Source organism: Ammodytes marinus (assembly GCF_949987685.1).
Source record: "Ammodytes marinus genome assembly, chromosome: 22".
NCBI classification, from domain to species: domain Eukaryota; kingdom Metazoa; phylum Chordata; class Actinopteri; order Uranoscopiformes; family Ammodytidae; genus Ammodytes; species Ammodytes marinus.
In genome coordinates this window covers 8,426,575-8,444,305 of record NC_137226.1, presented here as the reverse complement: position 1 = coordinate 8,444,305, position 17,731 = coordinate 8,426,575, and the positions used below count along the sequence as shown (strand labels likewise).

General features: G+C 41.0%; 1 protein-coding gene across 1 annotated transcript in view; it reads left to right on the top strand.

The window, feature by feature from the left end:
* The window catches only part of LOC307268682 (voltage-dependent calcium channel subunit alpha-2/delta-1-like), a 92,121-nt gene extending 74,900 nt beyond the window's left edge, over nucleotides 1-17,221 (top strand). Inside the window, exons 26-38 of the mRNA XM_080051414.1 lie at nucleotides 112-174; nucleotides 1,366-1,475; nucleotides 2,417-2,491; nucleotides 2,958-3,025; nucleotides 3,118-3,156; nucleotides 3,260-3,331; nucleotides 5,838-5,990; nucleotides 7,311-7,363; nucleotides 7,647-7,702; nucleotides 9,717-9,843; nucleotides 10,926-11,038; nucleotides 11,639-11,721; nucleotides 15,561-17,221. Coding sequence (XP_079907540.1) covers nucleotides 112-174; nucleotides 1,366-1,475; nucleotides 2,417-2,491; nucleotides 2,958-3,025; nucleotides 3,118-3,156; nucleotides 3,260-3,331; nucleotides 5,838-5,990; nucleotides 7,311-7,363; nucleotides 7,647-7,702; nucleotides 9,717-9,843; nucleotides 10,926-11,038; nucleotides 11,639-11,721; nucleotides 15,561-15,680 — 1,132 coding nt within the window. The 3' untranslated portion in view covers nucleotides 15,681-17,221. The remainder of the gene's footprint in view (nucleotides 1-111; nucleotides 175-1,365; nucleotides 1,476-2,416; nucleotides 2,492-2,957; nucleotides 3,026-3,117; nucleotides 3,157-3,259; nucleotides 3,332-5,837; nucleotides 5,991-7,310; nucleotides 7,364-7,646; nucleotides 7,703-9,716; nucleotides 9,844-10,925; nucleotides 11,039-11,638; nucleotides 11,722-15,560) is intronic.
* The last annotated feature ends 510 nt before the right edge of the window (nucleotides 17,222-17,731 follow it).

The window sequence follows — 17,731 nt, the reverse complement described above, 5'->3', positions numbered from 1 at the left end:
CAGATGGTCCAACGGTATTTCAGCATCACCAGTAAATCTAACGCAGGCATAAAGCACATTCCAGATTTTTGTAACTGTATGTTTTACGGCTTTATTTTCTCTGCTTGTCAGGCATGGTGTCTTGGCCAGATTTGTTGCCACCGACGGAGGGATCACACGAGTCTACCCCAAGAGGTACTTGTCAAGTTCATGTGGATGGGAAGTTTGATTTAGAAGCATGGGAATGAGTCGATAATATGTTCAGGATTATGTGATAAAGAATAATGATGTGGTCGGCGAAGAAAGCCGCAGCTTATCTACCAAGTGCTTTTTATTCTGTAAATAATTATGTTCTGAGCATTCATCCATCCATTGCCACTTGTCTGGGTTTTGAGTGATAGGCGGTTGCAGGATAAGCAAATGCAGCCATAGGGCCCTGGTATGCCTATGTCCCCAGCTACTTTTTCCAGTTACTACTGGGGGATCCCAAGGCTTTCCCCTGGCCAGGTGGAATATATAATCCCTCCAGCAAGTCTTGTGCCTTTCCTTGGGTATCCTCCTTGAAAATACCTACATGGGGTCATTCAAGGGGAATCGTAATCAGGTTTAACCCGCCTCAATTGGATCCATTTTAATGAGAAAATGGTGGTTTTTACTTATTTCCAGATGTCCAAACCTCTCACCCCTTAGCGTGAGCCCACACACACCTAAAGTCCCCACCCAAACCTCCTGACCATAGCGGGTGGTTGGACTGTAGATTGACTGGTAGACTTAAAGGTCAGCTATTGTGCAACATGCTTAATTATTTTTTTTTATCAATATGGGCTGCCCAGTGCCCAGTGACACTCCCAAAGTATCAGAATAACAAACAACCCTCGCTTATTCTCCTGCTCCACCTTTTCTGAAAACCTGTGTTCGAAAACCCCAGTCAGACTTCTCTCCCCATATGACGTCACCAGGGGGCAAGCCATTTTCAGGTTCAGAATTGTGATTTGAGTTTCTACTAGAAACTCTTTTCATTTCATTGCTGAATCCCCTTATTTTCAGCCTCTGTCTGAAACATTCAGTTTTTGCACCTGTCTCTTTAAATCCTGCCTCCCTGTTTGGCCAGACCCATGTGGGGACACAGGCACTGCCCAACACCTCAATATGGCGGACTGCAGCTGAGAGTAACCTGCTTAAAAAAAGGTTGTAATAAAATAAAGTAAAAGATTCAGAGATATCTGGGGGTGTGATTATCAATTATTTCACATAGAAAGTTACATTGCAAATAGGTCTGAAGTCCTGAAAGAGATCTTGGTTGTGGTTGCTTTTATTTAAGTTTTTTTTTTAAATGGCATTGTTTGTGTGTGTGTTGTTTTGTGTCAATTTGCATTAAATATATAGCGCTGGGCTGGACTGGAAAGAAGATGCAGAGACGTATGAGTCGAGTTTCTATAAGAGAAGTTTGGACAATGATCAGTACATCTTCACGCCCTATACCAAAAATGACAACAGTGAGTAAAAGCAATACTATATGCAATATACACTCACCGGCCACTTTATCAGGTGCACCAGTTCAATTTCTTGTTTCCACATATATCTAATCAGCCAATCACATGGTAGCAACTCAATGCATTTAGGCATGTAGACCTGGACAGGACAACTTGTTGATGATCAAACCGTGCAACAGAATGGGGAAGAAAGGGGGTTTACGTGACTTTGAACATGGCATGGTTCATGGTGCCAGACGGGCTGGTCTGAGTATTTCAGAAACTGCTGATCTACTGGGATTTTCACTTATAACCATCTCTAGGGTTTACAGAGAATGGTCCGAAAAAGGAAAAATATTCAGTGAGCGGCAGTTGTGTGGGCGAAAATGCCTTTTTGATGTGAGAAGTCAGACGAGAATGGGCATACTGGTTTGAGATGATAGAAAGGCAACAGTAACTCAAATAACCACTCATTACAACCAGGGTATGCAGAATACCATCTCTGAACGCACAACACAACCAACCTTGAAGCAGATGGGCTACAGCAGCAGAAGACCCCACCGGGTGCCACTCCTGTCAGCTAAGAAAAAGGAAACGGAGGCTGCAATCTGCACAGGCTCATCACAAAAGATTAGAAAAATCTTGCCTGGTCTGATGAGTATAGATTTCAGTCGCATGGATCCATCCTGCCGTGCACCATCAACCATGCCATGTTCAAAGTCACTTAACCCCCTTTCTTCCCCATTCCCTTGCTCAGTTTGAACTTCTTGTTGTCGTTGTCTTGACCACGTCTACATGCCTAAATGCATTAAGTTGCTGCCATGTGATTGGCTGATTAGCTATTTGTTTTTACAAGCAATTGAGCGGGTGTACCTAATAAAGTGGCCGGCAAGTGTATGTTTATGTTTGTGAGTCTCATTGTCTCATATGTATAAAATGTCCCTTTAACCTATTTTTTTTTGCAGCAAGTGAAGACTCGGGTATCCTGGTGAGCAGGGCAGTGAATGTCAACATTAACAATATCATACTCAAACCAGCTGGTAAGGACACACACACACACACACACACACACACACACACACACACACACAAATAGAGAGATGGGGTTTCTTGTATTTACATATTTATACTCCCCATTTCTCAAGTTGTTTCTCTTACTCTGCCCGCCTACGTATAAACACACTCACACTTCCAGCTAAGTGTCTGATTTTCACGCCTACATTTTGCAACCCTGTAGCCCCTTAACCCTGTTCATGTCTTTATATCTTCTGACGCACACACACACACACACACACACACACACACACACAGTGCAGGCTCTTATTAACAGTCCTTGTTTGTCTATTTCATACGCACACACAAACACACAAAGCGCAGATCAAGTTGTCTGCTCTCCCTGTGATCCTTGGCCAAGTTTGCATTTTTCTCAGCTCGGAGTGTATTAGGTTGACACAGAGGTCCGACTTGATCTAGAGAATGTCTGGCTTTTGTGTTTGATCCCCACAGTGGTTGGTGTGAGGTTGGACTTCAATGCCTGGTTGGCGAGCTTCATCAACACCACGCAGAGAATGAATGTAAGCAGATTCTATTCACATTAGACATACTATACTGTACACAGACCTTTCCACAATCGTTTCCCTTCATTATTCCCTCCCCGTATTTTCAGTGCAATGATGAGATCTGCGGCTGTCGGCGAAACGACGAGGTAATAGGTTTAATTCCCTTTTATTTTTATTTTACTTTTTCAGCTATTATTTAATGATAAGTACTGAGCCTTCAGCACTAGTTTAATCTCTTTGTGTTTCCAGAATGTAGACTGTGTCATTCTTGATGACGGCGGCTTCCTGGTGATGACCAATCAAGACGATGATGTGGATAAGGTGAGCCTCTTTACTGAGATTTTATTCTTGCTCACAAAACTAAAGACCAAGGTACAGTGGGTAGAATGTCATTCTGGGTTGTTAGGAAAATTTATAAAATATCACTGGTGCATCTTAAAATGTACACTAGTGCCACTTTCAAAAGGCTTTATCTATACTTAATAAATCCTTCACTATTGCTCCATAAAATCCCCATTGGCTTTTGTCAATCTTTGTTGTCAATCTTTTATATTGAGCAATATTGCATTTATAAAGGTTAGCAATCGTTACATTAAGTCTGTAGTTAATCATATTAAGAAGACCTTGAAATGTGTTCAGTGGTCAAATCTGCAATTGTAATCAACAACTGTTTGATGAGTTCTTAATACATGGATTTGTTATAGGTAAGGTATTCTTGTCATACGTTTTCTGAGTCTACCGTCTGTAAAACATAAACAAATATAGTTTTATTTTCCAGGCAGTGGTATCGACAAAAACATGTTTTTGATAAATAAACAAAAAACAATCATACTCAAAGTCCACTCACTCTCCAAGTTTCAATCAGGGCTTTCATCTGCATCTCATTGTCATCATCGGCAAGTGGAGTTTGCTCAGTTTTTATCTATTTCCAAACTGGGAAGGTCAAACTCATAAATTAGCTCCTGTAATCACATGGCCAAAGTGCCTTCAGCCACATGATGACAACTTCACCATCTCAATAACAACTAAGCACTTAATACTAGTAAAGATGAAAGGTAGTCGAAAGCTCCAGAAAAAAGAGATCTGTTGTTGTTCGTAACAATCTGCAAACAATGAACATTCACACTAAAAATACTACAGAAACTCAGAAGCGTTTGGTTAAATGCAGTGAAATCCAAACTTCTCAACCTAAACCAGGCACAGTGTGTCCTTGAGGGTTTGTACTGTTGAACTGAACTGTGATCAGCCAAACCTGTTGCAATCCTTCAATCAGTCTCAATTTGATATTCCCTCAGCCCAAAAAATCAATTTATTATAACATAACTCAGACACAATTTGACCCGTCTTTACAGATGCACACAAACGCATCTATACAGTAAGTGCACACATTCCATTTTGCCCCCTATGCTAAAATGCTAAGAGCAGGCCCCTGCTGACGTCTGAATGAATGTTTTTTTCATGCGTTTTCTCGGCTCCTTTCCTAATCAGGGCTGGGTGTGCGCTGGATAAATCAGTTGGCCCTCTGAAGTTTGGCAGCAGCACTAAAAACCCAGGGGCCCGGGGCCTTGTTTGGAGAAGGCTGTGTGCCCTCAATCATATTTTTTCCCTACAGGAGCAAAGTTTCTCCCTGTAAGCTTCTCGCTTTCTGTGCCGCTTTATGTCTCTCACTGGCGCGTTCCTTTTCTTTCTCCAACAGCCCTGGGGGAGTCTGCAGCCAACAGGGCTGTGACTGTTAATTCATTATTTGTGTTATTGCACACGGTAAGGCGAGAAGGCTCCGTTTACCTTAAAGATTGGAAGATTTATATATATTTTGGCTGTTGGACTAAAGAGGAATGGATATGTGCAGGACGTTTTGTTAATGGTCACCTTACTAAGCGGAAGGAAAGGGATAGTTTGCATTTCCTCATGCACACTCACACGCACGCACACGCGTAGTTCAGCACAAACACACATATATGAGTATACTACTTACTGTACATGATCCCTGCTGGGTACACAAGAACTTAAACACTTCCATGCAGACGGTCATGTCACACCTCTGAGATGCCGAGACAAACTATTTCCTCTTGGTAGAAATGTACTGCTGCCTGGTGGACTGTGTTAATCAGATTAAACTGGAGTCCATCATCCTGCTTTCACTGTGATTTACTGTGTGTGTAGGTCTGGCACGCGTGTGTGTGTTTATGTGAACATACCCTTCACATATATACACATTGTGCATTTGTTTTACATAGATTTATCAATCGCGAGTGTAAAGGTGTTGGTGCTCTTAAAATGAAAAAAATGCAGAGAGAATGCTCATAACATCTACAATGTGTATTTAAAAGTTTATTTTTGCATGTTCTGAAGATTTGAACATTTACAGACGCTTGTTACTGAAATGTTTTACTTCATGAAAGGTCAAGCACACTCTGCTAGTCTTCTATATGTATGGCAATGTGGGTGTTGTCCTTTAATGTGTGTTCATGCACTTCTACATGCACTTTTTCATCTTTTTTCAACACTAATACGGGTCTCCGGTGTGACTAGACGCTCCAAAAGTGTGAGAAAAATGACCCTCTGTTATATTTCTGCGTAAGAAAAGCAATGAGTAGATTTTCACAAATTGTCAAACTATTTTTAACGTTTTTTTTAATATAAAATCGAGGCTGGATAAGTAATGCGAAGTGGGTGAAATCCCAGGCTACCCAGACCATCAGTGTCCCTGAAAAGCCCAAGGTTTAGTGTTTGTTCATTGCTTTATCGTCTTTTTTTTTTTGCCTGATCCATCTAAAGTGCTATAATGTATAGTCTTTTTTTTTCCTTCTCTTTTCCCTGTCCTTAGATCGGGCGTTTCTTTGGTGCCATCGACCCCAGCCTCATGAGAAACCTTGTCAACTCGTCCCTGTTCACCTATGAGAAGACCTTCGACTACCAGTCCCTCTGTGACCCCAAGAGAGAGAGCCCGGCGGCTGCAGGCCTGCGATCCGTCTACGTGGTGAGTTACATAAGCCAGAGACCATTAACACACATACACACATACACACAAACGCACACACACAAGCCACCCACATATGCACACCCACACTTACATTTTCACATATTTTGTACGTATACTTGTTACACACAGACGGATGAGAGTACATAGGCGGCCATTCGGAACCATACATGCTTACTCAAACACACACAAACACACATACACGCGCACACACACACACACACAAACACACACACACACACACACACACACACACACACACTCACACACACACACATACACACATACAAGCATACACACAAAAGCCACCCACACTTACATGTTCACATATTTTGATATCCGTACGTATACATTTTACACATGGACAGATGCGAGCACACATGCGGTCATTCGTAGACATAGGCCTACATGCTTACACACACACACACACACACACACACACACACACACACACACAGACCTTCACTCAGCAGGGAGCCATAAATCTGGACAGAGCAGATGAGAAGGGAAGCAGAGGGTATGGTGAAACTGTTAGAGTGGGAGTAACAGTAACAGGATTAGGGGATCTACCGTGCTTGGATAACACACCATGCAACATAGAAAAGGGGCACTGTTTTTCATCACTTCCAAAAGAACTAAAATTCAGTGGTGTGGTGCTGATGAATTACTCTTAGTGGTAGGTCGAGGTAATAAGCTTACAATTATTTATTAACGGATGCAAAGCAAAAAAAAGAAGTCCCCAGACAAGTAGACAAGCATGTAAAGGTTCCTGACTTGGACCACAATTGTAAGCAAAACTATTAAGGGAGGATGTTGAGATAAGAGGCACAGTTATCTCTTGATCAAAGGCCCTGTCACCAGTCAGTGATGCCTCTAACACGGTTAATTAAGACCCTCCTTAATGACTCAACGCACACACACATCGACCCAAGGAGAAAGGATACAGCAGTCATTCACCAAAACAAGGCCCTCGCATGCTAACCCTAATCAGAGCAGCATGTTAGGTCCTTTGATTTGAAACTGTGTGCGGCTTTGTTTTGTCACTGTTTTTTTTTTTTGTTTTGTTTACATATTTATGCCCGCATCTGTTGAAGAGAATTGTGTTTGAATTGCCTCTGAGAGGGGAAGAAAATAAACTTTCTGGCCGGACATCTTGGTCTTTGTGCCTGGCACAACGCGGTCTGCAAGTCACTGTGAACACAAGCAGGATGTTGACGTGTGCTCAGCCACTTTCAAGTCATTTGTTGGAACATTATCAGCCTTGATTTTTTTTCCCCCTTTCCTCTGATATTAATTTCTCATTTTGTTTGTCCCTCCTAGCCCACAATTGCAGATATGTTGAATGTAGGCTGGTGGGCGACAGCTGCAGCCTGGTAAGTCTTTGCTTTGGAAAATGTTTCTTACTTCATGATTGAAAAAAAAAAAATCCACTATAAAAATAAGTTTTTTAAGTCATTAGACCGCAGATCATAATGGAAAGCAGGCTAGGATATAGCATCTGTTTAATAGCTGAATTGTTCCCAAGACGGTCAACATTCCGCAAAACCTACTCTTGATTTATTGATGCATTAGTATTTACACAGAGAATTGTAGATTGTGTTCCAATGAATCCAGACATTTTTTCAACCTGTTTTTTTTTTTGTCTTGTGCTCTTAGGTCAATACTGCAGCAGTTACTGGTCAGCGTCACATTCCCCAGGTTCCTGGATGCAGGTGAGTTCTCATCAGTTAGACACAGAGAGAGTAACAGCACTCTTTTGTAATATTGAGTTAGCTGTGTACAGTCCAAACAGCCTCATTATGGAAATAAAATGGTCATTTTTAGTTACTTTGACAAGGCCTTAAAAGATATTGAACACACTGTTTTTTCAAACTGTTTCTTTTATCTTGAAATACTAGCGCAATACTCGCCACACGCCAAAAACATGTAGTCAGTAACAATATTGTTCGTAGCTGAACTGTTGAGCGCTCATTTGTCTTCAGAAGATTTCATTTCTGCAAGATGTTGCACACCTGACCTGGGCCGTGCGAGTGTGGAGCTTTTGATGTTTTTTATTCGGGTACAAATGCTCTTAGAAATACAGATTACCAACAGATCCACAGCAGAAAAAAATTAATTAGAATATGAAATTGTTTATATTGTTATAGAATTAGACGCCATGTGATAGAGATGAAATTTGTTTAAGAGTCACCTCATTCAAATAATGAACAGACATGTTTTGGGACTGGTATGTATTAAAGATTAAACTTGGAATTATTTCCCTTAGGCTTTTGAGAGATCTGTCTCTGAGGTTGACAGCAGACTTCGCCGGCAAACCCTCAGGACTGTTTCCTCAGCAGAATGCTATTCCAATTAAAAATAAATTAACCACAGTGATGTATGTGTATTACATGGAGTTACCAGCAATACACATTTGAGAAAAACATGTTGCAGTTGAAGCTTTAATATGCTGCGAAAACCAAATTTTTCCTCTCTTCACATTTATGGTATCTGGGCTATTGCAGACTCATGGTCAAGAAAAGTAGTCTGAATGGCTATGAACACAAGTGTGAACAACCTATTATTTTGTAATCCGGGTAAACAAACACTTATGTGCACAAAGGACAGGAGGAGCACCAAGAAGCCAGGCTATATATGATCATTGTTTAGTCTGTCAGCTCATTCTTCTGTTTGTCTGTTGCACTCCTATGCCTGTAAGGGGATTTACGGGATGTGATTTTTAAGCACCGTGGAGTCCCAAGATCCTCCGAAACTGTGCTATTGTGCACCTGGATGTACAATAGGAGTCGGACAGCCAGCTGTGGCTTGGTGCATTCTGCCATTACATTTACAATTCAGCAGCATGAGTTTTTTGTTTTTTTCTCATGGTAGTGGCTAGGTATATGGTGTAATGTTTTTGAATAGTTATTCTTTACCACTACAGATCTATGCTTTTAACAGATATGTTGGTCAATTTTTAAGCAACACACATGAATAGATATTTTTATACAAACAGTGGATCAAAGAACTTTATATGATATGAAATAAGTCACGCGATGTGACAAACAATCACAAAAAGATCACCTGACTCTACAGCTCCCCTAATCACCACAGAGCCATTTAGCGTCTTTCAGCTCATTGTTTCTGTTTGTCATACCTCAAATGTAATGTTTTGCAGTTGGAGTCGCTCAGTCCATGTGTGTGTGTGTGTGTGTGTGTGTGTGTGTGTGTGTGTGTGTGTGTGTGTGTGTGTGTGTGTGTGTGTGTGTGTGTGTGTGTGTGTGTGTGTGTGTGTGTGTGTGTGTGTGTGTGAAAAACAACAACATCTAACAACAGGGTATTAATTGACTTTCCATATAATGGGACTAATGAAGAGAGTTGTTTTTATTCTTCTTACCCATGGCAGCTGTTTTCAAGAAAGAAAGAAAAAAAAGCTCTGAGAAACCCGCTCTACGTTAAAAGCCCAGCATTTAATTGCAGACAGACAAAGTGAGAGAGTAGCTGGGGAAGATTGCTGAGTATTAAGCAGCTAACGAGATGGTATTTACCTCAAGGCCCTGGTTGAGACCAAAACATCTAGAACGATGGCTTTCAATATTGTGTCAACAACAGCTTGTTTTGGTGCCCTTGAATAGCACAAACCAATAGCTTTTGACAATGTTACACTGTAATGTTTTGAATATTTGAGTCCTGTGTAAGAGATACACATATTTTCAAAGCCTTTAATGGTCTTGTGTTCTTCCCCAGCCGAGGTGGATGATGACATGTCAGACGCCATGCTTAAAGAGGTCTGCATCACGGAGCAAACGCAGTACTACTTCAAGAACGACATCCCGTCTTTCAGAGACAAAATTGACTGTGGAAACTGCAGCAGGTACGAAAACACAAAGTATAATTCAGGTTCAAAACACTTTCCCCTGTAGCTGCAGGGATTTCATTTGCATCTAATGAAACACACACATGAAGTCCCCCAGAGGCGGCGCTATAAGAATGGGCTGTAAAAAAAGAAGAAAAAAAATTCACATGCCATAAAGGCAAAGTCAAGTCCCCAGTGTGGACCACCGTCTTGGCATGTTTTGCATGTGTGTGTCACTGTAAGCACGCCATTTTTAAGGCCCCCTCGTGTCGGCTAATGGAGTGCCTGCCCACATGCTGCGCGGCGTTCCTGCACATTAGCCGCACACACGTTTCTTTTTAACAAGCACCATAAAAAATAAGCAGAGAAATCCATTTGTCCACCAGTGACATGTGGGTTTGAGTAAAGGTCTTTGGAGGGTGGGGTGGCACAGCAGGTTTTGTGTCCGCATTGGAATAAAAACCAGTTAGGAGAACTGATTGAGCGATTCCACTGTGTGCTTTTTCTATATATTTTGTTAAAGGGTACATGTGACAATTAAAGGTGCACTATGCAGTTTCAGTTGCAGAGGGATTTGTTTATATTAACAGAGCCTGCAGTTAAGTTTCCAAAACATATGTTCTCAACATGTAATTCTTAATGTTGATTAATGCATAAATCATAAATCAAAACAAAATTATTTAGAGGCACCTGGAACCCAATGTCAGACTAAAACATGTCTGTAAGCAAAACTGTGGGTCCTGCTGCTGTACAACAACAACAACAACAACATAACAACAGTGAAATAGTTACTTTCATGTAGCTTACTTACTTCAAACAGGGTTCCAGGGATCCAATTTTCCTGTGAGGAAAGTGTGTCTGTTCAGTTGATGAGAATATACCTTAGAAAAATGTTAACTTCTCTGACACACCCAAAGTTGCGTAGTGCACCTTTTTAATGTCAACTATAAATCAGTAGACAACGTTAGTGTCTTCCTTTTCACTGCTTTCTTGTCAGATATTGCACATGTTAGGGGAAATATTGCCTCCATCTTTCTTGGACCCCCGCCCATGTTGTCAACAACTTCTCCTGTGTCTCTTGTGCATCTGCTCCTCTCCAGGCTCTTCCATGCTGAAAAGCTGCCCAAGACGAACCTGGTCTTTATCATTGCTGATGCGAAATTCCTCTGCTTGTCCTGTGACAACAAGCCGTTAATACAAGATGAACAGCAGTGTATCCTTTACCTTCATCTGGCACACAACGTGAACATTTGATTCAGCGAACAGATGGTTTCAAAATGTCATGTTTTTGACAAGACAGCCGTGGTTGGACACTGACATGCAGCCATTAGCTATATTACACTTTCTACTCCGACTTGCTGAAAGAGAACTTTCCTAATACACCCAGCCATCACAATGAGAGAGAGAGCTTTTCCGCTGTAATTGACGTTTAAGATTTGGCCTAGAATAGAAAATGCACTGGGTGTTTCTCCGTGTCTGTAGGGCAGATGGTAGCGTGGAATATGTCTGCTGAATAGCTCACAAACAAATCTCTATCAAATACACAGGGCTGTGGTCAATTATAGGTCTCTTGGAACAAATAGTGCTATGACTGCCATATCATTGAGGTTTGGAGAAACGTGCTTGAATGCCAAAAAGAGAGTTCTAAGAGTCCTTCCAGAATTGTACTGCATCTGCCTGATTTGGACTCTTTCCCATTTCAGTAGACACTTGTAAAAGTATTAAATATAACAACATTATCAAAATGGAAAATCCTCTTGGTTGCTGCTAATAACGACTTGGCTACCGTGTCATGATCCTGACTTTGCTCTAGCTGATGGTCCTGATCCCTGTGAATTGGCCCAAAAACCTCGGTATAGGAAAGGGCCCGCGGCCTGTTTTGATAACACCGAACACGTAAGTTGCTTTCATTTAGACTTCTACTAATCCGGGAACAATTTGAACTGCACAATTGTGTTGCTAAGTGTGCTCTATGTGGTGTTCCATGTACATAATATTGCCAAGCCGCTAAACAGTTGCTGCTTTGTAAGTCTCATAAGAAGTCATGAAAATCTAGTCTGGAATCAGAAAAGCCTTTCAAATGAATGTGTGTGCCTGGAGGCTATGCTAGTCTTTCTGGAATTTCCCTGCTAAAATCATTTGAGGCGAGTTAAATTTAGAACAGGTTACACCTTACGGGACGATCCTTCAATCAATACTCCTAGCACTGACAGAGCTATGATTACCATCCGTAGATCCAAACCCAAGATATATTTTTGAATACTATATAATAATAGGGCTAGACAATAACCCAAATTGATGAAAAACTGGGGGTTTATATCGCAGTTTCCAACCAAAAAGGGCTAATATAATCAAAGCTTATTCATTGATATCGGCCAATTGCGGGAGCCACAACTAGCTCAACAAACAACACCGACTTATTATGAACTTGGCATGGAGATGTTGTTAGCAAACAGCCTATTTAGAAATACCATTAGCCATTCACTTGGAGAAGTCGAAGTGAGTCGAATATTCAATCTCCGTTTAGCTCTGTTTGGGTTTTCATTGACTCCCTTGGGAAATATTTGGCTCCTCAGCTGCTAAACGTTCTTCTATTTTCTCACCATAGCCACTGCATCTGTCCGTCTGTCATTTGGTGCTGGGCCTGAACAAAAATTATTACATCAAAGACATTAAAACGCTCTAGAGCTGAGTGGAACCGCAGAGTTGGGTGATAATTCCCTTTTCAACTGAATTTGGTCTAATGTTATCAAAACAATATTGATTGAATGACTAGCTTTAAACGGAGAAAAATCTATAACAAACTATTCCCATCTAACCAACCAATCACGTCGTTAAATGGCCGAACTGCAATAAGAACATCAAAATGGACGACATGAAGGAAGGAAGTGTTTTTAAAAATCAACATTATCCACACGTTTACTGTTATCAAGGTACATCTACTGTAGTATAAAGGTTAGTTTATATCCCAGCCCTAACCCCAAAGTGTTTTACTATTCCATCCAAATTTATACTCCAGATGACCCAATGTTAAACCTGGAAAATAAGGGTTAGCAAAAGCAACATATTAGGGACCAATAAAAAAATGAAGGAAGGATTTCAGTCAGTCTTTCAAGAAACATAAGCTTAAGGCCCCACTGGCCAGAGACCAAGAGCTTAAGCTGCGCTCCCGATATGGAAACTATATATCAGCGAAGAAATTCTACCCATGGTACCGTTCCATCACTAATATCTTTACATCGTGCATCTCATTTCTTTTTCTTTTTTTCTTTTTTTTTTTCTTCTTTTTTTGCAATCCCTCGAAAGCTGTTTGTGCGCACAGTTCCCACGCAAAGACAAACAGTCGGTCCTTACTCGCCTATGAATAACTAAGCTAAATAATTGAATTTGAGCTGCGTGTGAATCCCCTGTGCTTTAATACTCTTGTTTGTTTTCACTCTATAGTCTTTTTCCAGTGTCAAAGTTTGTCAGCCTTATGAAATAACTCTTATGCCTGCACTGTCTTGCTCACACACACACACACACTCGTATACACACACACACACACACACACACACAGTCGTATACACACAAACAACCACCCACACACTGACTCTTTCTCTCACACCCTTTTCTTGCAAGTGAACTCTGTATTGTGCTACTATTGTCTATACTAAATTGTCTTGCCTTTTTCTGCTCATATCTGCTTTTCTAACATCTTGCGGACTATATGGACCTTTTGCTGCATGATTCTCTTTTTCTCTGTTTTCTCTGCTTGCTGCTCTGTGATTGGCTGTTGATGGTTAGGATGAGGCCATGTGCCGAAGGAGCGCAGGCTCCCCATTGGCTCCCTCTCTGCTCATGTTACTGCTGCCACTGTTCATGTGCTTTCTCGGGTCAGTCCCATAACGCTAACCCTTTTCTCTTTCATTCACATTTTCCTCATTATCTTATTCTCCATCCGACTGTCTTTGGCTCGTAACTCTTTCTCCTGATGTTTCTATTTCCTCCATCTCTCTTCCTCTTGCTGTTTCTGCTTTGTTCCACTTCTTCTTGTCTTTTTCCATTGTTTCCCGTGCCCTTATCTCTCTCACCTGTCACTCTTCATTATGTTCTACCAACATCTGTCTTCACCTCCCTGTAACTTACCTCCCAGTCTCTGTGTGCCTCTTGTCCAAAAAAAATGTTCTTGTCCCACCTGACTTTGAACTTCAATTCGTGCTCTTTCTATCTTTCCCCATATATCATATCCTTCTCAGGCAATAGGCCCTCAGTGTCCGTGTCTCCTGACGGCCCTGATTTCTGATGTAGCCAGATGCTAGCTAAAACAGACCACTCACTTCTCATTTGAATCTAGCTGTTTTGTACGTCTCTTTCAATGATTCTCAACTCCTTTCCGTTTCTAAAAACACAAGGGCATTTCCCCTTGTACCTCCCCAGATTCAGAGAATAAGTGTAGGCCTATTCAGTATGTGTTGTCGGAAATCATGGCTCAAAGCTTCCCAGTCAAGTAGCCTGTAAAAAGACATTTTGAAGCTTTTTTTAATATATTTTCTGACCTCTTATATGATCTTTGCATAGTCTGGTTGACCGTTTTCGAAGCCCACCACCCCTAGTTAATTTTGCTAACTTGCTGCACCTGTCAACCTGTCAGGCTTTCCGTTGTCAAACGGAGCATGTGGGGTTTACAATCATAAAGATGACTGACACTGGTAGACTCTAAGAATGTGTCAAAAACCCAGTCACTGTCTGACTTGTAATGTTTCGAGATGATTTAAAGTATGGAAAACTTCTGAAAGGGTCATGAATCTGTAAAATAAATTAAATTCTTTACTTTAAAAAAGGGACAGTGTAAAGTAACATGCTTAAATTTATTTTTTTAAACGCAACGAATTCGCTTGAAGGCTAGTTTTCATTGACAGTCCCTTCGCCTGCTGTTAAAGGAGAAGTAAGTGATATGATCCTTTTAGCTAACTTCCTGTCAGTGACTGCAGTTGGCAGTCCCCTCCCTTGTTCCTACGTCACCCACCACTGGAACGCGCAGCTGTGTTTGTCAGATAGTGCCGCGATGGAGAGCAGCGAGTTATCTTTCACGGGCAAAGAGACCCGCCTCTTTATAGCACTCAGTCTACTGATTGGATACTCAAAATGTTATCTAGCAACTACTGCAAAGCTGAATGACTGGGAGACCTGTGTTATGAACTGTGCATACTGTAAGTGATTGCTGTATGAATATAGGGTGATTTTAACACGTAGGCGTATATGAACAAAAAGATATCACTTCTCCCTTTATGGGTATCTTAAAGTAAGACCAAATGTAAAAATACAGCATGCAAATCAGATAAACACAATTGATGACGCTTGATATATAAATACAAGAAAATAATAAGGCTAAAGCTAAGCTACATGTCTCAGGCAGAATAGAAACAGCATCCTCATCAGTCAATATTCCATGTAAAGGACAACTTGAAATATAATTTTAAAAAAAATTAATTTACGAAGAGAAAAGCTGTAAGAAAGATACCTGACCGTTGTTGGCTTTGCTTGAGTACAAACTTTTCCAAAATCCAGTGGAGCTAGACAAGGCCACTTTGGGTTAAAGCCTGATAGCTTCCAGGGCTGGCTTCCACAATGTGCTTGTGAATGGGATTTTTCCTTTAACGCAAAGTACGTGAATTGTCAATTAGAAAGTGTTTAATGTGTCGACTTTAACAGTCAGTAACTTCACTTCTTTTTTCCTCCATGCTTGGCACCAGGAGGAGGACCCTGACTGTGGCGGGGCGTCCAGCCTGAGCCCCCCACTCTGGCTAATGGTGGCACTGCAGCTGGTGCTGCTCTGGGTGTTGACTGGCTCCAGATACCATGCCATCTCGTGATGACCTCTGAACATCCCGATTACACACTCTCTCTCTCTCTCTCTCTCTCTCTCTCTCTCTCTCTCTCTGTCTCTCTCTCTCTCTCTCTCTCTCCCTCCCTCTCCTTCTGTTATCTCCAAAATGGCAACCAGCATGTAACGCTGTCGCCGAAATGAGGAATGCCCGACGAGAAGCGCTTGTGACAAAACAAACAAAAAAAACCTTTGAGGCCAACATCCTGCCAGTTTCTTCCTTTGACACCTTCGTTTTCAGGGGTTTTGTTACAGTGAACGAGTGAAGAAAGAATTGTATATCGGAAGATATATCAGTTTGAAAGAATAAGAAAGAACTCAAGCTAGGCCTATTTTTCTCGATCCCTTCAATGGTCAGTGAAAATTAGAGGAATCCAGCGATTCCTTTTGACCGGCGACTTCTGGACTTTCTCTGGCTTGATGTCATCGGTGAAAGAGATTGGACTGCCTTACAGTTTCAGAGGGATTTAAATCATGATTGGGAAGGGGGGGATGGGGTTCTGTTTAATTGAAGATGTTGAGCAGATGTTCTTTACCACTGCCAGAAACAGCGCTGCTCTTTGCAAGCGTTAAGTTTATTTTGAATCGATTTGCAGTGGCTAGTTATTAGGTATTTGTTGTTTTGTGATTGAGAATTTGGCTAAGACTGCGGTAAGATACGCCAAATTGTCACATAACAAATTTGTGCCGTTCCAACTCTTTTTGGGTTGCCGATAGTAAATGTTTTCGCCGTCTAATTTTACGATAGCTCTACCCAGATCATTTTTTACAGTGTCTCTGAGGGTCGCAAGACAAATCTACTTTTGCCCCAGTGTTCTCTCATGTAGATACCGTATGTGCAGTGTGGAAATCCCATGTTCATTGTAACGTTTATGCACAGAAACAAACCTGTGCCTGCTTCTGCTGAGTGTACGGATTTTTTAACTTTGTAGCCGATCATCTTAATTTAAGGCCATCAGTCCTTACCTGGATTCTCTCAACCTTGGTGTTGGATTGCTCCAATGAAAAAACTCTTGTTGCCATAGTGCACATAACCAATCAGGATGAGCCTGGCTGGCGTCCAATGCATGCTCATCATTGGACAACAATCTCTTGTGCCATGTGACTCCTACAAACAACCCTTTAGCTTTGTAGACCTGTGGTGTCTGCGTGGAAAGAAGTGTAGAGTTTGTTTGACTCTTTATTGGTTATTTGAATCAGGCGTCAGGACAGCATGCTACTGTTTGTTTCAATGCCACCAGTAAAGAAAAAAAATGAATGAGGGAGGGAGGGTTATGAGACATTTTTATTTGACGTTTTGGTTCAAAAAGAAAACGGGGATTAAAAAGTACATTTGTATTTACTGCTGTCACTTTGTAAATGAAATGACTACTATTCGCACTGCAATTTAGAGTGCAGCTGCTTCTTTTGACTGGTAGTTTATTATACGTGTGGTATGATAGTTCCCAGCCGAAATCCCTACAGCCCATTCTTGTGAGCCTTTCAACTGCTGTATTTAATTTTCTCCAATATAATTTGATCTTTTTGTCATTTTGTGTGCCTTTTTTTCCATGAGTTACACATATAAAACCTGGTTACTTAAGTGTGAAAATGTACAGATGATCTTCTGTATAGGCTTTTATTTAAATATTGTCAATTTCGTTTTGCCAGAGAAGGATCAGTGATGTCAAGTTGATTAAAAAAAACACACTAATCAACCAAAGAATAAAAATATATCCGCCAAAATAATAAATTAAAAAAACTAATTCCACAGGACCAAATCCAGACTCTTAGAGCTGCTAAATGTCATTGCAGTTTTAACAATGTCAGCAATGATTAGAGTAAATAGCTCTGTTTATTCATTACAGGTTGAAACAAAGTAATCCATTTTGAAGCTGCAATATGTCAAAAGAGACATGTGTTCTTATTGGTTATTTATGTTTTTACATGAGGCTGAGGAATTGAAGTCATAAATCCAATTTGGCACGCTTTGATATAAAAATGTCACTTTGACTTAAACCAGCTGAACTTGATGGCTATTTTAGCCCTGCTGTCGATGCA